Consider the following 24,948-nt stretch of genomic DNA (forward strand, 5'->3'; position numbering starts at 1 on the left):
ATCTCTCATCTATCTTGGAACCCGGTGCAGTCGTCCCTCACCACATTGCGGATGAATTTCACGGATTCACTCATCACTGTTTTTCAAACATATTAATGAATTCAATCCATTTTGTGGTTAAAGACGGCCTATTATTTAGTCAAAAAAAGCTATGCAAAGCAAATTTTACTTGTTTTTGTGCCTAAATGGATCATTTCCAAGCATAAATATCAGAGATGCTGTGAATGATATGTAGTATTCTATCTGGTCACTAGGTGTCAGTAATGTCACTGTAATGTTGGGTGAGACACACAAGCACCAGACTTGATCGGTGCAACAACAGGCTTTTATTGCAGCTTTGAAGGATCTGACAACAGGCACAATAATACCCAATAAAAATCCCTAATAAAAGCACACCAAGCTGAAACTTAACTCTGAACCTCAGACGCCACTTCCTGTCCGCCCGACACTCCGCTCCCCTGGGGAAAAAATTGATAGCAACCCGTGCGAGCACGTCTTATGTCTTATGGTATGGTTTCATTTAATTCGAACATGCATACAGGTTACAATGGAATGCTTCATGTTTCAATTCACAGTTCCACATGTCCGAAAAGGAGTAGGCAGAAGCAGAACTCATTTAATCGTACCCCCTCTCTGTTTCACATCAATTGCTAATACATTTGTTCACTTCCTGTGTTCAGCACGTACCATTGACCAAATTTGAAGTAATGTCAGAAAATTTATGTCCTTCTCAGCATCAAGCCAAGTTTCTGAGATTGCGATTACTTCGAAGCGTTCATTGAATTGTCTCAAATATTGCTTGATGTTATTGTAATCCCTCCTTGTAGTAAAATCAGTTGTTTCAAATATAGAAAAAAATGTCTAAATAATAATAAATGATTATTTACTTATTTATAAATAGAATATTTTAATAGTTAGAGCACAGAAAACCTGTTTACGACTTTCTAAATACAATTTTTAACATTATTAGAGCCCTCTGGACATGAAATAACAACCCTATAGGTACCTTTACACTCATATTACCCAATATAGTAGACATAATAAGAGAAAATAAGCCATTTAATACATAAATAAGACCCGTCCGTGTGTGTTGCTACAAATGTGTTCCGGTGCTCGGAGACAGGAAGTGAGTTGACTTTTAATTTGGTGTGGGTTATGGGCATGTTAGGGATTATCGTGCCTGTTGTGAGATCACTCAAAACTGCAAGAAAAGCCTGTTGTTCCGCCCATCAAGTCTGGTGCTTGTGTGTCTCACCCAACATTACAGTAACAATACTGACACCTCGTGACCAGTGTGGAATACTACAACCTCTGAATGCATCATCTGAATGCCTTGTGTGTGTGTTTTAGATCATGTACCCAGTTTGATGCTTGAAAATGCTTCCTTTAGGCAAAAATAACGTAGTTTGTGAAATATGAATATTTTTAAAACTAATAATAGAAGGTATTCAACCACAAAAAGCATGATCTAATAATGAATATATTTGTGAAAATCCGTGATCGACTGTATTTGCATTTGATAATTGTAAAAAAATAATAAATAAATCCAGTAGATGGCATAGCTTGTGGTGGCAGTTTTAGTTGTCATTACAAATGTGCATCTCTTGCATGGAATAATGCACGTGTGATGTACTCTTGTGCATGATAAGGATCCCATAAAGGTATGATGGAGGTGGTGGGGGGATGGTCTGCCTCCCCCCTCATCTATCATATTAAGCCGAGTGAGCTCCACAGCCTCATAGAGAAGTGTGTGTTATCTTAAGGCCGATGCGGTGTTTTGGTGCATGAGCGGTGACTTTGTGACTGCACGGCCGCCTCGCATTGCTGTGTTGGTGCAACCTGAGTGACGGCGGCAGCTGAGGACGTGGGGCAGGAATCCCCTCATGGGACTCGGCGCCTGATCTGGGGAGAGCTCACAGCACGGACAACCAGCCTGCTTCGGGGGTTGCGAAAAGGATTAAAAAACTAACCAAAAAAAGCGTTTTATTTTCCTTGCAGCCCGGAACGCACCATAACGCCAAACGGGACTGTGGGTGCGTAATGCGGGGGAGCCATGTTGTCCAGAAAAGGACTCATCCCGGAGGATTACCTGCTGACACGCTTGGCTGAAGATGTCCTGCAGCAGCCAAAGTTCAAGTCAAAAAGCAGGAAAGCTCGCTTCGTGGCCAAGAATGGCGCCTGCAATGTGGCGCACACCAACATCCGCGAACAGGGTCGCTTCTTGCAGGACGTCTTCACCACCTTGGTGGATCTAAAATGGCTACACACGCTCATCATCTTCACCATGTCCTTCCTGTGCAGCTGGCTCCTGTTCGGCATGATCTGGTGGCTCATCGCCTTCGCGCACGGCGACCTGGACCAGCGAGGGGGCGACTTTGTTCCGTGCGTCACGGAGATCCACTCCTTCTCCTCCGCCTTCCTCTTCTCGATCGAGGTGCAGGTGACCATCGGCTTCGGAGGGCGAATGGTGACCGAGGAGTGCGTGTCTGCTATCATCATGCTCATCGTGCAGAACATCGTGGGTCTTGTCATCAACGCCATCATGCTGGGCTGCATCTTCATGAAGACCGCGCAGGCCAACCGGCGCGCGGAGACGCTCATCTTCAGCAAGCACGCGGTGGTGTCGGTCCGAAACAACAAACTGTGCTTCATGGTCCGCATCGGGGACCTGAGGAAAAGCATGATCATCAGCGCCACCGTGCGGATGCAAGTGGTGAGGAGAAGCACCACTGAGGAAGGCGAGGTGCTGCCTTTGGACCAGATCGACATCCACATGGATAACCCGGTGGGTACCAACGGGGTCTTCCTGGTGTCCCCCCTCATCATCTGCCACGTCATCGACAAGGACAGCCCCCTGTACGACATGTCCGCCGCCGACCTCCAGCACGACGACGTGGAGGTCATTGTGGTTCTGGAGGGCGTGGTGGAGACCACCGGCATCACCACACAGGCCAGAACCTCCTACGTGTCCGAGGAGATCCTGTGGGGGCAGCGCTTCGTGCCCACCGTATCCGAGGAGGACGGCATGTACGCGGTGGACTACTCCAAGTTCGGCAACACGTTGAAGGTGCCCACGCCGTGCTGCAGCGCCAAGACGCTGGACCGGGCGGGAGGCATCGCGCACTTTAAACTGGTGGAGGGCGTCACCTTGCGGCCGTCTGTGAGAAGGCGGCGAGGGTCCACCATGGGCCGGCGCTCCAGGATGGAGAGCCGATGACGAGTAGCTGCTTGCATCTAATAATACTTGTAATATTAAGGGATGGATTCACGTATGCAATACATGCATCATTAAAAACCCACTCAGGTCAGAGACACACAGAACTTGGTACTGTTCAACCACAAGAACCCTGCAGTCCTGAATGTAAAGAAGTCCAATTTGAATGATACAATTCTCCATTTATTAAACGAAATCAACATAAAACGCAAATGACACACACAGGGTGTTATGAGCATCTTTGACCACTGGGGGCAGTGTCCTCACCAAAAGAATGCTATATATAAATAATTCTATAGCAGGGGTGTCCAAACTTTTTTTTTTTTTTTTTTCCCGAGGGCCACATACTGACAACTGAAAGGATGCAAGGGCCACTTTGATATTTTGTAAAGCGACACATGTTGATACTGTATGCTAAGAAGTTATACAGTATATATCTTAAGAAAAAAAAATCAACTTCACTCTTTGTTTTTTCCCCATTTTTGCTGTTGTTCGTTTTTACTTCACAAATATTTCAAATATCTTCTTAAATAATCTTTGTGAATTTTCTTTGCGTAATATTATGACTTCATTCCCATAATATTCTAAATGTATTCCCATGAGGTTTTTCCCCAACCTAATGTTCCAGAAATGATAACTTTTGTTTTTTTCCCTCATAATATTATGACTTTTTAAAAACGTATTTTTCTCTAATCATTAAGTTCTATGCTACTAAAATTTCCCTCATATTGTGAGCTAATTCTCTTAAATTGCGACTTTTTTTCTTATTAGAATACAACTTTTTTGCTGAATATTTTGACTTTATTCTCGCAAAATTGTACAGCTGTATTTTTCACTTTAGCTGTTTTTTTTTAAAATGTCCCAACTACTACAAGTTTCCTCTTCTAAATTGTAATATTATGAATTAATATTACATTTTATAATATTACATATTATCCTATAATATTACAACTTTTTCTCCGACGTAATTTTCCAAAAATTACAACTTTATTTCGTTTTTTTGTACAATGTTTTTCTCTAATATTTCAACTCTATGCTATAAAATGTTGCTTTTCTTCATATTACGGGTTTATTCTCGTAAAAATTGCCACTTTTCTCATTAGAATACAACTTTTTTTCTCTTAATATTTGGACTTTCTTGTTTGTTTTTTTTAATGTTCCAATTATTTCAATTTTCTCCTTGGAAATTGTACTGTTATGACTTTATTTCTATAATACTATAACTTTTTCCCCAACCTAATTTTCAAAAAATTACAACTTTTTGTTTTTTTTGTTTCTAATAATACAACTTTAAAAAAATAACATTCTGAATATTTCAACTCTATGCTACCAAAATGTTATCTTTCTTCATATTACGAGTTTCTTATAAAAATTGCCACTTTTGTCATTAGAATACAACTTTTTTCGCTTAATATTTTGACTTTATTCTCGTAAAATTCTAGCTGTTTTTTTCCATTTCAGCTGTTTTTATGCTACTAAAATGACATTATTTTTTCCTCATATTATGTTATTCTCACATAATTACAACTTTTTCTCCTAATATTTTGACTTAATTAAAATTACATGTTGATTTTTCCAGTTTTGCTGTTGATTTTTTTTTTAATTTTCCAAATATTTAAACTTTCTCCTCAAATAATCTTTTAAATTTTCTTTTCATATTACAACTTTGTCATTATTATAATTTTTTCGGCGACCTAATGTTCAAAATTTGTGTTTCTCATAATATTACGACTTTTAAAAAGTATTGTTGCAATGTATTGTATCGGATTTTTTCTTTTATATTTCATCTCTTTGCTACAAAAATTTTGCTCATAAATTATGAGTTTATTCTGTTAAATTGCAACTTTCTTTTTATTAGGAATTTCAAATTTTTCATAAATTAAAACCTTTTGTTTTGCAGAACATTACCACTTTAAAAAGGTAAGTTTTAATATTTCAACTTTATTTTGTTTCTATTACAACTTCAAAATATAACATTCTGAATATTTCAACTCTATGCTACTAAAATGTTATCTTTCTTCATATTAGTTTATTCTCATAAAAATTGCGATTTTTCTCATTAGAATACACTTTTTTCACTTAATATTTTGATTTTATTCTCATAAAATTATAGCTGTGTTTTTCATTTCAGCTGTTTTTTTTTTTTTAAATCCAACAATTTAAACTTTCTGCTTGTACTGATGACTTTATGCCACTAAAATGACATCACTTGTCCTCATAATACTACATTATTCTCCTATAATTATTTTTTTGTTAGCTTACAACTTCTTTCTCGTAATATATTGACTTCTTTCTTGCAAAATTATTGATTTTTCAATGTTTGCGGTTCTTTAAAAATTTTCTTGGTTAAATTATATTTTTAGAATGTGCTGCAGAGCAACAAAAATACCAAACGTAGGTCCCAAAAAGCCCCGGGGCCGCACTGTGGTCACCCCTGCTCAATAGTTTAATTTTGATATAACAGATTTGCCTGGTTTCCCAGCATGTGACTGCTAGCGTACTGGTACACATGGATCACATTCTGCAAGCATGAATGGGCGTGTGAAAGGTTGTTCGTTTATATGTGTCATGTGACTGGCGACCTGTGCAGGGTGTACCCCGCCTCTCAGCCATCTGGGATAGGCTCCAGCTCACCTGCAGAGGACATGCGGTTGGAAATGGAAGTATGACAAAAAAACAACAAAGCAAACACTCGGACAGATTGGCATTTCTCTCTTTTATTAGATTATAATCCGCAGAGTTTGAAATATTAAATTGCTTTTAACTTAGTTAATAATTAAAATACATAAAAACAAGAGCCAGAACTGAAGAACCCTGCAAAAAAGAAAAAAAAAAGAAACAAATACACGTAAAAATAAATTAAAAAAGGGACAAATATAAACTCAATCCTCCTCCACATTGAGGCTGTCTGACAGAACCCGCTTGCAGTCCAAGCAGGAGGTGTTTTCTTCTTTTCGATGTGTAATGATTGAATTATGCCCACATTATTTCTGCTCTGGTGATCTTTTTAAAAAGCACATTTAAAAAGGGACATGTGGAAAACTAAAAAGCAAAACAAAAATGTGCACAGCAGCTCGTCTCACCCCTCCCTCCTTCTCTCTCTCCTCCCCCCCCCTTCATGTTGGCTTTGGTGGGCCCAGCAGACGTGACATCATGTCTTTGTCCTTCTGTGTTGCCGGGACAGGTGTGAGTAGGAAGGAACAGCAGCAAACCGCTGTGATCATTCAGCCACCAGTGTGTCTCCAAGTGGCGCTGTTTCTCTGATCGGGTGGAATATCTAATACAGTACAATCTGAACTGTACAATCTTTACATTTGCTTCTGTTTCCGCCCTTTCTGCGGCATCTTTGCTGCCCCCTACAGGTAGGTAGGCTCCACGGCATGTTTGCTGGGGGGGGCTGAACACCATAATATGTGTAAGGACGAGTGGAGGAGTTGAAAAGGATGAAAATGAAGAGCAGAGAGAAAAAGCCTCTCTGGCAGCAGTGACAAACTCTCTCAGGTCCTGAGTAGGAGGAGCTTTAATCAACCCCCACATAAACAACCCAACCCAGGATTGGCTAACTTTACCCAACGCGGCGGCGGCGGCGCTCTAGAGGCCAGCGTGGTGACTCACGCCGTCAGAGGAGGCCGGCCGAGACGCGTGCTGTCCACACAGCGCAGGCAGTGTACGATGGAAGCAAAGCCCCGCCCTCGTGTCCAGGATGTGTGCTGGGGATGGGGGGGGAGGGCCGGTAGCCGCGCTGCCAACCCAACCAAACAACTAAATGAAACCAAAAGAACTCACCAACACAAGTCAAAGTGAAATAAAACCAAACAAATAAAACATAGCCAACGTTTTTTGTTCCTAGTTGAAGTTGCAGAGAAAATGGGAGGGATACTGACCCCGTGAGGAACGTTCACGCCAATTCCTGCTGGCGTTACAAACCCCAAACTAACACCCCCCCACACAAAAAAACCCAAACCCCTCCCCCCTTTTCCTTCTGACTGGTTGGTAGGTTTCGCAGCGAAATACACGAGTGTAGTGGAAGGTCTCTAAAGTCCTGCCGGCACACCAAGGAAGGCGGCCGGGCCGTCTTCCCTTCTTTCCTTCTGTCTTCTATCACTCCCGTGCTGGCGTCTCAGCGGCGCCCCCAGCTCATCTCTCCGTCACGTGGTTTTGTGAGGAAGGGGAGGCTGAGGCCAGGTTGGAGGGGGCGGGCGTGGCCGAGGGCGGCGGCGCGGGGGTGCACAGGATTTCGGACAGGTCGTCCATGATACACGTCTCCTTGGGATCGACTAGGTTGAATTCCCTTACGAAAACAATGAAATGTGCGTACAGAGTGTTCAAGTGGCCCTGCAGGTCCAGAGCCACCGTCTCTTTAAAGTGCGCCCAGTAGAGGTGCGCCAGCACGTGGAACAGGTACCGGCAGATCTTCTTCACCAACGACTCAAAGGAGTTGGGAAATTCTTTGCCTGAGGGGAAAAGGATGACACGAGGAAATGGGTCAAGCACACGTCGAAACGCTTCTTGGACTGAAACAATGGCAACCAAAGCTTTTTTCTTAGCGTAGCTTAGCACATACGGGGCAGCAGGGGCAGCACAAGCACATGTGTTACATCGAGGGCAGCAAAATGCAGTAAAACAGGGGTGTCCAAACTTTTTCCATGGAGGGCCACATACCTAAAAATGAAAGGATGCAATGCTAATAAGTTATAAATATATTTTAAGAAATAACTGCATCCCAGTTTTTTTGATATCGATGAAAAAGCACATTTTTAGTATCAACTTTGCTCTTTGTTTTTTTTCCCCCCATTTTTTCTTCTTAAATAATCTATTTCCATTATATTATAACTTTTTCCCCAACTAAAGTACAGCCCAGAGGCCATTTTTTAATTGCCCTGCGTGACGAAAACTAAAAAAAAAAAAAAAAAGTGCAGTCAAAAATCTGCAGTAATTTTACAAGAATAAAGTCAAAATATAAATAAATAAAAAACGTTGTAATCTAACAAGAAAAAGGAGTAACTTTACAAGAATAATGTTATCATATTATGAGGAAAAATAACGTCATTTTAGCAGCATAAAGTTAAAATATTAAACACATTTTGCTTTTTAAAAGTCGGGATATTATGAGAAACAAATGAAATATTGAACAAAGTTGTACGTTTTGGAAAATCAGGTTGGGGAAAAAGTTATTTAAACGAGAAAAAAGGCGCAATTTTACAAAAATTAGCTCACAATTTGAGGGGGAAAAATAATTTTAGTAGCATAGAGTTGAAATACTAAAGAAAAAAAACACTTTATTTTAAAGTCATAATATCAAGTAAACAAAACAAAATAAAGTTGGAATTTTTGGAAAATTAGGTTGGGGAAAAAGTTATGAGAATAAAGTCAAAATATTATGGGAATAAATTCATAATATTCCGAAAAGAAAATTTACAAGAAGAAAGTTGAAATAGTTGGAAATTAAAAAAACAAACAAAAAATCCCAGCTGGAATTTTATGAGAATAAAGTGAAAATACTAAGAGAAAAAAGTTGTATTCTCACGAGAAAAGTCGCAATTTTTACAATAATAAACTCAAAACATTATGCAGAAAAATAACATTTTAGTAGCATAGGTTTGAATTATTAAAGAAAAAATATGTTATTATTTAGTAATAATATGAGAAACACAAAACAAAACAAAATTAGGCTGAGGGAAAAAGTTCTAATATTATGGGAATAACGTCATACTGAGTAGAATATGTAAGAAAATTATTTTTAGAAGAAAACTGAAATATTTAGATATTAAAAAAAAAAACAACAGCAGCAAAAATGGGTGGAAAAAAGAGCAGAGAGAGAAGTTGATACCATTAATGGGCTTTTTCACCTACATGACAAAGCTGAGATGAAGTTTTTCTTGAAATACATCGGACTTCCTAGCATATCTCCATGTGTTGCTTTACTAAATATCAAAGCGGCAAAGTTGCGTCCTTTCATTTTTCACTATGTGGCCCTCACTGGAAAAAGTTTGGACACCTCCGGTTTAGAATATCAAAAACAGGCATTTTTTGGGTTTTTTATGTGTGCGTAGTTATTCAGGCTTTCTCGACATTCACGGGGGTTACGTTTGACAGCAACGAATGATGAAAAAAACATGAATAATGGATGCACCCATAAAACGTGGGGAATACATTACTTACCATATTTTGTAGGAAAGATTTCCTCGTCTGTGACCAGTTTCTGACAAAGACTCATTACAAAGTCAACATATTGTGGCGCAGTGCACTTTGTCTTCTTCCCCTTCTCGTCATGCCAGTAGTATATTCTGGAGAGCAGATGGAACATTAGGATTTATTTTGAAATGACAAAAACATTATCCATCACATGCATGTTGCAAAATAATAGTTGGCCAGCGTGGCACAACCACGTGTGGATGAATCACAGTGTGTGTTTTGTCAGGAATGTATGAGGAAGGAGCAGCTGTGACACAATCGTTTCTTCTTCTTTTCCACACAACAGGGAAACCATTCATTCAAATAGCGGGAGAAGATAAGGCAGGTGGATCTTAACGGAAATTCACCCGCTCTGTTACCTCATGTGGGGAAAACCCGCACGCACGAGTGATGCCTCACTCGGACAGGATTAAGACAAACCCAGGTAGAAACGCTGATGGGCGTATTTAGCTCATCTTTGACTCACAATCCCGGACGCCATCCTGCCCCACAACTCATCCAGTTAACCAAATTCCTCCCAAGAGTCGCAAAATCTGAACATCCCTACGGCTGTGCAATTCAGAAGCCGACCAAATTTGTACAAAAATACGCCATAAGAACATAATAGATCATGTCCGAAAGGAGTGAAGTATTTTTCACACTTGTATGCCAGTTCAGAAGGTTCAAATGCTAAGTAAAAATAGCCGATAACAGTTAATAAAGGTGGTATGATGGCTCCATTATCCACTATTTCCTAAGGAAAAAAACGTTTCAAAAAAATCACAAAAGTGTGATTTTTATGTACAATTCTGAACCTAATGTTTAATACACAGTTAAAAGTACACGTCTGCGTCTCTTACACAGACACAAAATGGGTTTAAATGCACCCTCCTAGCTTATGGAAATGTTTCCTTCCTAAAATAGGACTGAACTGTGTGTTTGGGCAGCGGCACTGACACTGCTGTGACCGCGGGCAGGAGCTGTGCCAGCAAGAAAGGAAAGGGTGAGGGGCACTGGGCAAACGGAGGACGGTTACAGTCTTAATGGTCCTGGTTTCTAAGCTTTGTTGGGTGAAATCAATTCAGGCAAAATTAAGCCACCAGGAGCAGTACGCAATTTTCTTCACATTTTCTATCAAAATAATTGATCAAAACGTCACATTTGGAGTCCGAAGAAAATATTTCATTTAGAGCAGGGGTGTCCAAACGTCCAAACGTCCAAACGAGGGCCGCATAGTGAAAAATGAAAGGATGCAACTTTGCCGCTTTGATATTTAGTAAAGCAACACATGTACTTGTAGATATGCTAAGAAGTCAGATGTATTTCAAGAAAAACTTGAAAAAAAACGATTATTAATATCAACTTCACTCTTTGCCCCCCCACTCTTTGAATATCATGAATTTATTCCCATAATATTTGGACTTTACTCAAATATTATAACTTTTTTTCCCAACCTATTTTTTTTCACAATTACAACTTCATTTTCTTTGTTTCTCTTAATACTACAAACATTGTTTTAAAAAATAATGTATGTTTTCCTTGAATATTTAAAAAAATAATGTCATTAAAAAAAAAAAAGACATTATTTTTCCAAGTTCTTTCCCGTAAAACTGTGACTTTTTCTTGTTAGAGTTTGTTTTTTCATTTTCCAACTATGTCAGCTTTCTTCTTGTAAATGTTCTTCTCGTAATTATGACTTTATTCCCATATTATGACTCCATTCTCGTAACATCATAGCCTTTTAACCCCAAAATTACAACTTTCTTCGCTTTCATAATATTACGGCATTAAAAAAATGTCCTTTTTCATTAATATTTCAACTTTATGCCACTAAAATGACATTATTTTTCCTCATAATAGTATGACCTTATTGTCTAAAATTAAGACTTTTTCTCGTTAGATTGCTATTGTTAGAACTTTTTTCTCTTAATATTTTTGACTGTATTCTTGTAAAATGACTGCTGTTTTTCAAAATAAATTGTTTTTTTTTTAGTTTTCTTGTAAAATTATATTTTTAGAATGTTAATTAAAAAACAGCCACGTGCCACACTTTGGACACCCCTGGTTTATTATTAACTCGTATTTGCTTCTTGAGATATTTTTTTATTTTATTTTTTTAAACACTTTCCTTTCTTTTCACACAGGAAGGGAAGAAAATGAAAATGACAAAATGTAAGACACAGAAACATTGTGCCAACATGTGACGAACAACAATGGAATGGGACAAACAAATGTACCATGTTTTCTAGTCATACATGATCACATGACAAGAAAGAAGTCTTTTTGTTTACTATGTCAGGTCCCTCCTCTTTGTGGAAGTCACTGACAGGTTAAACCGCTATAAACGTCACTATTCAGTCAGGGCTCCTTACTGCGAATAAATGGGCGCATTTTGCGACTAAAATATGAGACCTTGCGAGTGAATTTTTCCATTTACTCGTGCATGTGCGACCAGATAAAAGTACAGTATGTGTCACCGTCTAAGCCTATCGATGCGAGCGTGCGTGATCGCTCACGCTTGACTCGCATTCTACCATCTTTGTTTACACATTTTGCCTGGCTCCACTGTCTCTCTGACGGCAGCTAGCTAGCTATAGTTGCCTGTTATAGTCTCTGGTCCACGGACTCCAGTGACATTTTGTGTTTAAAACAGACAAGCAATGCGGTTCGTTCGGAGCTCGTTTTTGAGCCACAGAAAGTACGATGGCTGTCACGTTCATGGGGTACGTGCTAACTTACTTTTTAAAGTGTCACTTCACAAAAAAAGAAAAAGAAATAACTGAGATGCAGTTTTTTCTTTAAATATATCTGACTTCTTAGCATATCTACATGTGTTGCCTTACAAAACATCAAAGTGACAAAGTTGCATCCTTTCATTTTTCACTACGTGGCCCTCGCTGGAAAAACTTTGGACACCCCTGCTCTACACCAAACCTATTTGTGACTGTGTGGCGAGCGTGCATGTTTCCCCCCCTTTGTATAGTCGCAGTGCGTTTGTCAGGGTGTGGGAGAGCAGTGGGTTAGTAGCAGCTTAAGGTGACAGCGGCTGTAAAATGACTGTTGACTAAAAGGTTCCATCGTGAGAGGCTTGTGGGTCACATGTGCGTTGTGTCGCAACAGTTAGGTTCTTAAGCCATGCGCACGTTACGCGTGTTTGTGTGCTGGTAATCTGGTTTTTCCAGCGTGTAGAATAAACAGAATGAATGAAGGCCTCCTCCTTAAAACAAGGGCGCACACATAAAGAAGGTGCCCCACCCTGACAGGGTAAACTAGTTAGATAAATACTTAGGTTTAGCCGCCTCCCCCCTCTGTTAACATGAGATGAATAGGCTTCCACGGTACAATAAACCTTTCAAAAGGTGTCAACTACCGCAAACCTTTTGGACATTTTCCCCTCTTTTTCTAATATGTTACGGACCAAAGTGTGGCCCCAGGACCATTTGTGGCCAGCGCTGTTTTTTTCCCATTGGCCCACAGTATATTGTAAGAATATAATTTAATAAAAGGACAAAAAAACAACAGCAGCAAAAATGGAAAAATCTGCAGTCATTTTCAGGAAAAATAACATCACTGTAGTAGCATAAAGTTAAAATATTCAACAAAAAAGACGTAATGTTTACAGACGTAATGTTATGAGAAACAAACAAAACAACAAATACAGCTGTACTTTTTGGAAAATTCTAATGTTACAAGAATAAAAGCACAAATTTACAGGAACAAGCTTGTAATATGAGGAAAAATAATGTCAATGTTAGGAGCATAGGGTTTAAATATTAAGGAAAATGTATGTTATTTTTATTTTCTCTTTTAAATTTGTAATATTATGAGAAACAAACCAAGGAAAAATAAAGTTGTTTTGGAAAATTTGGTTGAGGAAAAAAATTATAATATTATGGGAATAAATACAAACTATTATGAGAATAAAGTCATAATATTACAATAAGAACATTTACAAGAACAAAGTTTCAATATTTGGAAAAAATAAATAAATAATAAAAGCAAAAATGGGGAAAAAAGAGCAAAGAGCAAAGTTGATACTAATGACAGGCTTTTTCACCAAAAAACTGTAATTTGAAAATATATATAGAGAAAAACTTGAAATATATATAGCTATTTTTTTATTATTATTATTATTATTTTTTTTTTTTTACAAAATATCAAAGTGGCCTTAATTTTTCACTATGTGGCCCCTGCTGGAAAAAGTTTGGCCACCCCTGCTCTAGGGCCAAAGTAATTACTCAATGAAGCAAAAGATTAATCAACTAAGAAAATAATCATTACTTTCAGCCCTAGTATCGTGTAAATATATGATGGAACTCATTGTTTGTTTTCATTATTCTGGACATGTAAGCCATTATACCAACATATCATTTCCAGGATATCATAGCTAGGTAATGTAGCTCACACAAAACTTTGGCGAGGATAAGAGCCGTTGAGCTTGTCAATCTTCCTGAGATGCGTCGCTTACTGTCTGTTCTCACATAAACATCCTAGCTGCTCCAGCAAGAAGAACACAACCATCCATTTCTTATCTTTTTTTTTTTTTTTTTAGTGATCTTTGACATTGTTGTCCTATAAAATATGTGTCTTTGCTCCAAAAAAGGTTGGAAAAGGTTATGACTCAATCTTTTGGCCCAAAATCTTCAGCAGAAATATGCCTCCTATTCTCCATTTGTCAAGAAAAAGCATTTGAATATTGCTTGAACATATTCATATCAGTGGTTAGCTTACTTTTACACTTGCCTTATTACTTAAAAACACTATCAAAAGGTTTAATGACCCTGCAATGGATTAATCACATTTTCATAATTGTTTTTGAAAGCGGAAGGGAATGTTTCAGGTTTACACAGTGTAGGCTAAAAGTAGAAGCCAGAACTCACGTGTTGCATGCCGTCATGGCTTGACAGCTGTCCCCAGTGCAGAACTCTGAGATGGTGCTGTACTGCAAGTTGATAAGATTGAAGAATGTAGTCGCTATAGGGGGAAAAAAAGAGGTCACAACATTGTTCGTCATGCTACGTCATCTGCTGCACTTGATTATGTTTTCTTTGAACAGTGCAATTATTAAAATGAGGACAAGGAAGAAGCACATTTCTTCAAGACAAGTCATCCCCTGAACTGTAATGCGTCACTGATGCAATGTTACTCAGTAAGCAAGCACATCACTCAGAAAACTGACTGTGGTTTTAGCAGTTAAGTCAAAGGTGTCCAAAGTGCGCCTTCGGAAACATTCGCGGCTCGCGCCTGTTTTGTTTTTTTATTATTATTATTGGCCCGCTGCAAAAAGTAGTCATTTTACGAGAATAATGTAATACTATGAGGAAAAATAATGTCATTTTAGTTGTATAAAAATGAAATATTGAAAAAAAGTCGTAATGTTATGAGAGACAAACAAAACAACAACAACAAAAGTTATTTTTGGAACATTAGGGTTGTGAAAAAAATTATAATGTTGCAAGAATAAAGTAAAAATAGAAAGAAAATGTAAAAGAAGCTGATACTAAGCAGTAAGATATAGTCGGGGGGAAAAAACAAAAAAACTGCAGAGATGAAAAAAACAACAACTGTGATTTCACGAGAATAAAGTCCAAATATTAAGAGAAAAAAATCGCATCCTAAGAAGAGACAAAAGGTTACAATTTTACGAGAATAAACTCATTATATTATGAGGAAAAATAATGCCATTTTAGTAGCAGAGTTAAAATATAAAAAAAGAGGTTATTTTTTTAAAAGACGTATTATGAGAGCCAAACAAAGCAAAATACAGTTCTCATTTTCGGAAAATTAGGTTGGGAAAAAAAGTTACAAACATTTTTTTTTTACAAAGATTATTTAAGAAGACAGTTGAAATATTTGAGGAAAAAAACAGCCAAAAAGGGGAAAAAAAGGATACAAATAATATATTTTTTCACCAATATCATAAAGCTGAGATCCATTTTTTTCTTGAAATATATATACAGTATAACTTCTTAGCATATCGAGCAAAGTGGCCTTTGCACCCTTTCTTTTTTCACCATGTGGCCCTTACTGGAAAAGGTTTGGACACCTCTGCTTTAAGTTGTCAGAGTATCCCAACAAGGCAAAAGACAGAGTCAAAAAAATGTCCAAAACATCAGATGGAAAGTGTTTTTAAAGTAACGCCCCCTGTCCTTGAGCTGCGTGTTTCAGTTTTATCAGGGTGATTTATTTTGAGTGTTGCCAAAAAAAGAATGTTGTTGCTTTTAAAAATAATCATCCACACACAGTACACTTGAATGTGACGTGCTAATGTTGTGTTCCTCAGCTGCAGCATGTAGGCTAACCACAGGTGAGCTACCGAACTGTTTCAGGAGAAGATGTATCTGCAGGGCTTCCTCAGTCTAACTCTCATAGTAGTAGGAAAACGTGTGTATAAAAACAGAAAGTGTAAATATGGTTGCAGGTCAAGAAAATATGGGAAAATATTCTGTGACTTGAGCCGTGATGATTTGAAAAATAACACAGGCCACTATGTGGCTAATTAAGAAAGCTAATCAAAATGTCAGTGACTTGTTTGACTTGATGATCAAAATACAATATCAGTAGTTACGAGTCCAAACACGCCATCTTATTATACAACTTCTAACGTCCTGTAGAAAGAACGTAAACATGCAAAAACATGTCCGAACGTATTGCATTTTGTATGCCTTTCCCTAGTGAGCAGCCCTGCATTAAATACCTGAGCAAAACAGAGTCAGGGAGACGGACAAAATAAAGTCAATCAAGTAGCTTGGTGGAAGTGTGTTTATACACCTCCAGAAATGATGCTCACCACGACGACGGTACATTTTAGAGAGAAGAGAGAAGAGTATGTGTTGTTGATGGGTTGCATGGCTCAATACTGTGCCATGTCTGGATCGTGTTAAAGGCTGGGCTCTGTCGCTGTGGCACCTCCAACTGCTTCTGTTGGCTCACATGCTCACTTTCCACTCTTTCACATTTCCCCGAAATCTCCTGCTTGGTTTCTCACCTGTTCTCATTATGCATCTCTATATGGACAAAAGTACCGAGGCACCTACAGTACATCTATATGGACAAAAGTACTGAGGCACCTACATCTATATGGACAAAAGTACCGAGGCACCTACAGTACATCTACTTGTATATGGACAAAAGTACCGAGGCACCTACAGTACATCTACTTGTATATGGACAAAAGTACCGAGGCACCTTCAGTACATCTATATGGACAAAAGTACCGAGGCACCTACATCTATACGGACAAAAGTACCGAGGCACCTACAGTACATCTATATGGACAAAAGTACAGAGGCACCTACATCTATACGGACAAAAGTACCGAGGCACCTACAGTACATCTATATGGACAAAAGTACCAAGGCACCTACATCTATACGGACAAAAGTACCGAGGCACCTTCAGTACATCTATATGGACAAAAGTACCGAGGCACCTACATCTATACGGACAAAAGTACCGAGGCACCTACAGTACATCTATATGGACAAAAGTACCGAGGCACCTACATCTATACGGACAAAAGTACCGAGGCACCTACAGTACATCTATATGGACAAAAGTACCGAGGCACCTACATCTATACGGACAAAAGTACCGAGGCACCTACAGTACATCTATATGGACAAAAGTACCAAGGCACCTACATCTATACGGACAAAAGTACCGAGGCACCTTCAGTACATCTATATGGACAAAAGTACCGAGGCACCTACATCTATACGGACAAAAGTACCGAGGCACCTACAGTACATCTATATGGACAAAAGTACCAAGGCACCTACATCTATACGGACAAAAGTACCGAGGCACCTACAGTACATCTATATGGACAAAAGTACCAAGGCACCTACATCTATACGGACAAAAGTACCGAGGCACCTACAGTACATCTACTTGTATATGGACAAAAGTACCGAGGCACCTACAGTACATCTACTTGTATATGGACAAAAGTACCGAGGCACCTTCAGTACATCTATATGGACAAAAGTACCGAGGCACCTACATCTATACGGACAAAAGTACCGAGGCACCTACAGTACATCTATATGGACAAAAGTACAGAGGCACCTACATCTATACGGACAAAAGTACCGAGGCACCTACAGTACATCTATATGGACAAAAGTACCAAGGCACCTACATCTATACGGACAAAAGTACCGAGGCACCTTCAGTACATCTATATGGACAAAAGTACCGAGGCACCTACATCTATACGGACAAAAGTACCGAGGCACCTACAGTACATCTATATGGACAAAAGTACCGAGGCACCTACATCTATACGGACAAAAGTACCGAGGCACCTACAGTACATCTATATGGACAAAAGTACCGAGGCACCTACATCTATACGGACAAAAGTACCGAGGCACCTACAGTACATCTATATGGACAAAAGTACCGAGGCACCTACATCTATACGGACAAAAGTACCGAGGCACCTACAGTACATCTATATGGACAAAAGTACCAAGGCACCTACATCTATACGGACAAAAGTACCGAGGCACCTACAGTACATCTATATGGACAAAAGTAACAAGGCACCTACATCTATACGGACAAAAGTACCGAGGCACCTTCAGTACATCTATATGGACAAAAGTACCGAGGCACCTACATCTATACGGACAAAAGTACCGAGGCACCTACAGTACATCTATATGGACAAAAGTACCAAGGCACCTACATCTATACGGACAAAAGTACCGAGGCACCTACAGTACATCTATATGGACAAAAGTAACAAGGCACCTACATCTATATGGACAAAAGTACCGAGGCACCTATTTCTGCTCCAGCACGAGTATCCAAAGTGTGGCCGGGGGCCATTTCTGGCATATGGCTGTTTTTGGCCCACAGCATATTCTAAAAATATAATTTAACAGGAAAAGTAAAATAAATAAATAAATAAATAAAAACAACAAAAATAAATATTAAGATAAAAGTCTGGACACCCCTGTTCTACAGAAACTGAAATGGGAATCAAATATGGGATTGGTCCCCTTGCAGAGTCCACTATTCTGGGAAGGCTTTCAACAACGTTACAGGAATTTGGGACTCTTATCCCATTCATTCAGAAGAAAAGGTTAGTGATGTTGGGAGACCTCTGTTCTTTTTCATCCCAAATATGTTTGGCTCTGTGTGGATCAGTAATGTTCTTGCACAGAAAACTCATCTAACCATGTCTTTATGCACTTGGCTTGAACGTTTCCTGCAAAGTTCAAAGCAAGGAAATTGTCCAGAATGTCTTAGCATGGTCAAGTATTAAAGATTCAACCGCAACTAATGGGTCCAACTTGTAACAGATGAATTGAAACTCATTTGCTGAGGAGGTGTGTCTTCCTTTTGTCCATATAGTTTACACGAGTCCATTGTGACATCAAGCGCATGGCATCACTTACTGTTGCTGGCTAGCCATTCATTGAGGTCTATCTCTCTGGGTAGCACCACCAGCTCCTTAAGGTCAGAGTCTACCACTCGGATCTTTGTGAATTCTGGCTCCAGGTACTGCTTCTTCTCTTCTGCTGGAGGCTTCTTTCCATTTGGTTTTGTCTTTGACTTCCTGTAGAACAGAACAAGAGCAAAGGTCACGATATGGAAGTAAAACAGCACAACACAGCAGCAAGTAAGGTAAACGTTTTGCGGGTTTACAGCTTCAAAAAACATATTCAGATTCTGGGAAATCAAAGCAGTTAACAGACAGGTCGTCAAGTGCGGGGTGACATTTTGCAACGGTACATTGACACCCACCTCCGGAGACTAAACAAAGAGCCCTGTGTGGATGTACCTGACCCTTTAATCTGACCTCTAACCCAAAGTCACCTCTGAAGCTCTTGTACTTCCATTGCTAGTTTTAGCACAGGGCTGTCGCGTCACACTTGCTGCACTTCCCGGACTAGAATCTCCCCCGGACCCAACCGCCCACTCTGCAGTGGTGCAGACGGTGCAATCTTTGGTGGTAGGTTAAAGGACTTGACACTGGAGTGAGACAAATAAATAGAAGCATGGTCATCTGGGGTAGCTTCTACAAAATATATCCCTACTTGGTATGCCTGCAAAATAGAACAAGCAATGCAACCAACTCCCTGACTACTTTGTCACACGCTCAGATCACTTGATCCTCTGCAGTTTGCAGCTCCAGCTATTGGACACATGAGAGCTCTTCTAAAATGCACTAATGACTTCAAATCAGACACATCTCACTTTCACTCCAGCTCTGCTCTGGGACACCCCAGAGTTGACAGAAACAAGCCAAGGAGGGCATTCCAAGCAAAAGAGAGACATATTTAGAAAGAAGGTTGGATAAAGTCGAGCAATGAGAGCAGACCGAGTGAAACTAATAAGGAGAGGAGGGCAATCGACATAAGCCCGGCTGATATCCATGGGAACTAATAAACACTTAGAAAACATGACAGACCTGCAGAGCACGAGGTCTCTTGGCAAAAAGTAGTTAAGTGCTCCTCAGCATGAAGCGTTTGCCCTCCATTCCACCTTGGCAAACAAACGAAGGCATACTCAGCATTAAGCCTTTTACTTGCTAATGTTTTGGATTCCTCCTCTATATACTGCTTTACTTTACATCACATTACACATATGAACCTCTTTTCAAACTGCTGCTTGGGTAACACCTCATCTTAGACCAACGGTTCTGCAGCGAGGGCCACAGTGAAAAATGAAAAGACGCAACTTTGCCACTTTGATATTTTGTAAAGCAACATATGTACTGTGGATATGCTATGAAGTTAGATATACTTTGGAGAGAAAACTGCATCTCAGCTTTGTGATATAGGTGAAAAAGCCTATGATTAGTATCAACTTTGCTTCCCCCCCGTTTTTGCTATTTTTTCCAAATATTTAATCTCTTCTTAAATAATCCTTGTAAATTTTCTTCTCATAATATTAGGATTTTACTCTCATAATATTTTGACTTTATTCCCCTAATATTTTGACTTTGTTCCCATAATATTATAACTTTTTCCCCAACCAAATTTTCCAAAAATTACCACTTGTATTTTGTTTTGTTTCTCATAACATTCCAATATTCCAAAAATAATGTACTGTAAGTTCTCTTTAATATTTCAACTTCATGCAGCAATAATGGCATTATTTTTCCTCATAATATTCTAGTGAAATTGCAACTTTATTTGGTAATATTTTCACTTTATTCTTGTAAACTAACAGCTGTTTTTTTTTCCCCAACTATTTCAACTTTGTTCTTGAAAATATTCTCATTAATCCCATAATATTTGGATTTAATACCCATAATATTATACCTTTTCCACAACCTAATTTTCCAAAATGTACAACTTTATTCATTGTTCCTCATAAAAATACAACTTTAAAATAAGAACATCTTTTTTTAAAATGTTACAATGCTATGCTACTAAAATGCTTTTTCCTCGTATTATAACACTTGTAATATTATGATTTTTTTTCCCCATTAGATTACAACTTTTCTCTCTTAATATTTTTTCTTTATTCATGTAAAATTACTGCCGATTTTTTCATTTTTTCCTGTTGTTTCTTTTCTTGTTTTCTTGACAACTTATGTTTTTACAATGTGCCACGGGCCGCTAAAAAAAAAAAAAAACAGCTGGAGGCCGAAATGGCCCCCGGGCCACACTTTGGACACCCCTCTCTTAGTCGCAGCACCTGAGCTTGAGCTGGTGTAAATAAGCAAACTATGACACTGCAGGTTAATTATTAATGACAAGAAGCTTTTCTCTTTCTGCCCAGTCATTCCCTCTAAGGCTATTTGCAGGGTATGATGCCCAATTCTAATTTTTTGTTAATGGGGATGTGGCCATTAACATTACCAAAAAATGTGCATGTGCATGTGCAAAAACACAACGTCTCACACACACTGCCATGTGTTGACGGAGGTACAGACTGCTGCACTGTGTATGCTCTCTTTGGTGGGTTTGTGGCAATTGTGGATGGCGGAGACACATGCTGGTGCCGGGACATGGCCATGAGCAGCTTCACTGACACTTTTTTAAAAATAACTTTCGGATGACAAGAAGGGGTACTCTGTGAATACCTTTATCCAAGTCTCGGTAAGCATGGCAAAATACGCCTTTCAATGACGTATAGGTTGCATGTATGCGACCTGACCGTTTAGACAGCAGTAGCATCGCATACATAACAGATTTATATCTACATACGAATGAAGCCTGAGTCGAATTTGGGAAAAATCGGAATTGAACTGAAAATGCAAAAAAAAAAAAAAAAAAAATCCGATACAGGTGACATATGAGCAAAAAAATCGGAATGGAGCGATGGTGTACGTAGCCCAAATTTCTTATTTGAAGGCATCACTCCCCCCTCGTCCATTCCTCAGAGTCAGAGCCTTGGGCCTCATTCCTGCCCTTTCTTTTCATCTTGGATTGCCCTTTGCCTTCATCTTGCCTGCTAACTGACATGAATGTTGTCACCCTTTGACCTCGAATCTCACTCACCTTGTTTTAAATAATTGCCTCTACAGACATTCCTACCTTTGCCATTTCTGTGTCATCCTAAAACAGGTAAAAACTCATATGGAGTGTCATATGGTTCTAGTGGCTTTATAGTCCATAATGTGAAAGGGCTTTAGCAGAGCAAGGAGCTTCATCCACAGATACCGTCACAACTTTTCAAAGGCTTTTGCTAATAAGCTCCTCAGAAAAGTGTTCAGCTTCTGCGAAAGTTGGTCCTACTGCAACCCCGAGCCCCCACCCCACCCTCTTTCTTTCCTTCAGAAAACATTTGGTTTCACCAAGCTATTTCCTGCCTCGGTAATTTCATCATTTTTCCACACCTCCTCCTCGTCTAGAGAACATTTGTGTGGTGAGGGGAGGTGAATTTCTGGAGCTGTTAGTTTATTTTAGGATAAATAAAACTTCCTTAATGCCAGAATTCCGCCCCTCATACGTGCATGTCTGTCCTCACTACACACACAGCTCATCTGTTCTTGGTAAGTCAACTCTTTGCCATAAAAGGCAGCAGATGCCTCTTTCCTCTCACCAGATCAGGGCAGGCCACAAGGCCGAGAGACCAGCGCTCGGCACATGTGGAACAAACTGCCGCAGCCTGTCTGGCACCAATAGGAGCCGGTCTAAGATAGAAGGCTCACGAGCCAAGAAAACCTGAAGATACAAGGCTCACAAGTCAAGAAAACCTGGTCAGAAGCACTTACAAGCCCACTTGGAGCCACGTGAAATCACATGCGCAAGAACGACAAGAGGAAGCAGACATGCTGGTGTTTATCTTTAATAAACACAATAAGGAAATAGGGTTGTAACATCAGGTGACACGGAGGTCATCGCTGCAGAGCTGTGGAATGACTGACTTGGCAGCTGTTTAACTCCATCTGCTCCCTTTCACTTTTCCCACCAGCAGCAGAACCACTGGTACCCCCCACCCCAGCCTTTTTCACACACTATACCCCCCCACAAGCACTTACAGTATGTTTACATGTAGAAAAGTGAAACTGTAACTATGCAGTCAGTGACTGGAACACGACATAGACATGGGGTTTCAAGTTTCCGTTTGTAAATTTTCATCTTGCAATTATGACTTTAGTCCCATATTTTGACTTTATTCACATAATATTGTACATTTTTCCCAAAATAATTTTCCAAACGTTTCAAATGATGTAAGAGGCATGTCACCCACGCAGAGGAAGAAATAGATATTTGGTTGATGGAGCGGGAACATGGAAGAGGTGAGGGATAACGACAGTGACGACGAAAGACAAGGAAAACTAAATTAAAAAACAGAAAATGTGTAAATATATGTGTAAATATAACTTGCAGTTTAGCTTTTCAGGCTAAACTGCAAGTTGAACACCATGTTGTGTAAGTTTAACGCAGAATTTACATACCACAACAGAGCACACTAACACTAATCTTACTAACACAAGGTTAGCCGTGTGGAGGGCTAGCTTTCTCTTAATTATGACTACTGTTGAAAGTGTGGCTACTTTATTATGACGCTTTACCCTTAAAGGGTCCCTGACGTGATTCATCAGCTTCGCTTAAATAGGTTATACAAGTATATTGTTTGTAATTATGTTCTACATTGTTTGATTTTTGAAAGCGAACGGTAAATTCGCAAAAATTACATTTATAGTTCATGGCGCCAGCCATGACGAACTAGCTCGCAGCTCAGCCTCATTTCCGGAAGTGACGTCATTGGAATAACACCTCTCAGCTAATACCTCTCAAATGCTTCTCAAGGAGAGACAGATGGATGCCCACCTCGAGTTCTGTCCTTTGCAGTGATCATTTCACTGATGACTGCTTCAAAGGAACACCTTTACAAGAAGTGCTTGACCGGTACCCAGAAAAAAACCCCAACAAAAAACGACCACTACGTCAAAATTGACACAAGAGAGCAGGCCATGTCTTGTTTACATAATGTCTTCTAAACACTGTTCCACCATAGCGACAAGGCTGCAAAGCATACATGTTATACTGTATAAACATCTTTTGACAGCGATATGTTTACTGGGGGTGGCAGTGACAGCGAACATTCATCTTTACCTTAGATTACATTACCTTTATATTACATGGAGTCAGCCATGTCTGACATGAAAGAGTGAAAAAATGATCTCCTCCCTTTCCGCGTGGAAGTGGTACATTTTTGGCTTCTTACGTTGTCCTTCTTTTTTGGAAGATTTTTGGAAAATGTACAAAGTTTCAATAGATGGCTGCTGGAAAATAAATAAATGAAAATAGTGACCGTTGTGTGTGTTTGTCCACACTGTTTTTACAGATGACTGTTTTCACCATTTACATGAAAATGTTAATTCTCACTTTGAGGCCTATTTTCAGACGTGTGCATTTTTTTTAAAACACTCTAACAACACAAGTAGTCCGATTATTAAACTAACTGAGGTAGCTCAACTGTTAGATGTGAATGCACTGACTGTGTCTCTCTTACTCACACACACACACACACACACACACAACACACCTGTGCCTACAAGTATACAGGTTCCAACAAGCACAGCACAATTACTTCACTATCTCCTGCCCTGCACACACACCCTACTTTTCACGACCCAACCCAGCTGGTCACAACAGCTGTGGTACACACGTTATGCGTCACAAGAGACCTCGAGAAGTGTCCACAGCGACAGGCTTCTAAAAGGTCTCAGGGCATGTGCACACAAAGTAGTGTGTGGACACAGCCCACCATGTGGACACACCTTTCCCTAACAAAAGCTAAACTTGAAGAAAGCATAGTGTTGCTGCCCCCCTCTCTGCAGCTGTAACAGCTTAAACACATCTCACAGTCCATATCCTATCCATATTGTGTACTGCAAGTTGGCCCATGCAGAATACACTAATGTTGAACCTATGTAGAGTGCACCGCAAACCACGCCAATTAAAGAGTGTGTGGTTCCAATTAATCCACATGACAGAGCAGTAATGGAAACTTACCTTACATGCCTCCTCTATAACACTACGAGTGGAAATTAAAATAACACCCTCTGCACCAGGGGTGTCCAAACTTTTCCCACCAAGGGCTGCATACTGAAAAACCCAAGGATGCGGGGGCCACTTTTA

General features: G+C 39.5%; 2 protein-coding genes across 5 annotated transcripts in view; one reads left to right on the forward strand and one right to left on the reverse strand.

The window, feature by feature from the left end:
- Window positions 1-1,746: 1,746 nt before the first annotated feature.
- Window positions 1,747-4,210, forward strand: kcnj11 (potassium inwardly rectifying channel subfamily J member 11). Its single transcript, XM_054776481.1, has one exon. It carries the CDS (start codon window positions 2,054-2,056, stop codon window positions 3,215-3,217), a length of 1,164 nt encoding a protein of 387 aa, XP_054632456.1. The 5' UTR covers window positions 1,747-2,053; the 3' UTR covers window positions 3,218-4,210.
- A 2,677-nt stretch (window positions 4,211-6,887) lies between these two features.
- mob2a (MOB kinase activator 2a) overlaps window positions 6,888-24,948 on the reverse strand; it is a 78,643-nt gene continuing 60,582 nt past the window's right edge. For all 4 annotated transcript variants that reach the window (XM_054776486.1, XM_054776484.1, XM_054776485.1 and 1 more), the window contains exons 2-5: window positions 18,799-18,959; window positions 14,269-14,362; window positions 9,377-9,501; window positions 6,888-7,668 (exon numbers count right to left, since the gene is read on the reverse strand). In XM_054776486.1, coding sequence (XP_054632461.1) covers window positions 7,352-7,668; window positions 9,377-9,501; window positions 14,269-14,362; window positions 18,799-18,959 — 697 coding nt within the window. In that variant the 3' untranslated portion in view covers window positions 6,888-7,351. The remainder of the gene's footprint in view (window positions 7,669-9,376; window positions 9,502-14,268; window positions 14,363-18,798; window positions 18,960-24,948) is intronic.

This window comes from Dunckerocampus dactyliophorus, chromosome 5 (assembly GCF_027744805.1).
Source record: "Dunckerocampus dactyliophorus isolate RoL2022-P2 chromosome 5, RoL_Ddac_1.1, whole genome shotgun sequence".
Taxonomy (NCBI): Eukaryota; Metazoa; Chordata; class Actinopteri; order Syngnathiformes; family Syngnathidae; genus Dunckerocampus; species Dunckerocampus dactyliophorus.

Bases quoted from the DNA above. Each gene is read 5' to 3' on its own strand.
- kcnj11 (XM_054776481.1), top strand. From the start codon at position 2,054: ATGTTGTCCAGAAAAGGACTCATCCCGGAGGATTACCTGCTGACACGC.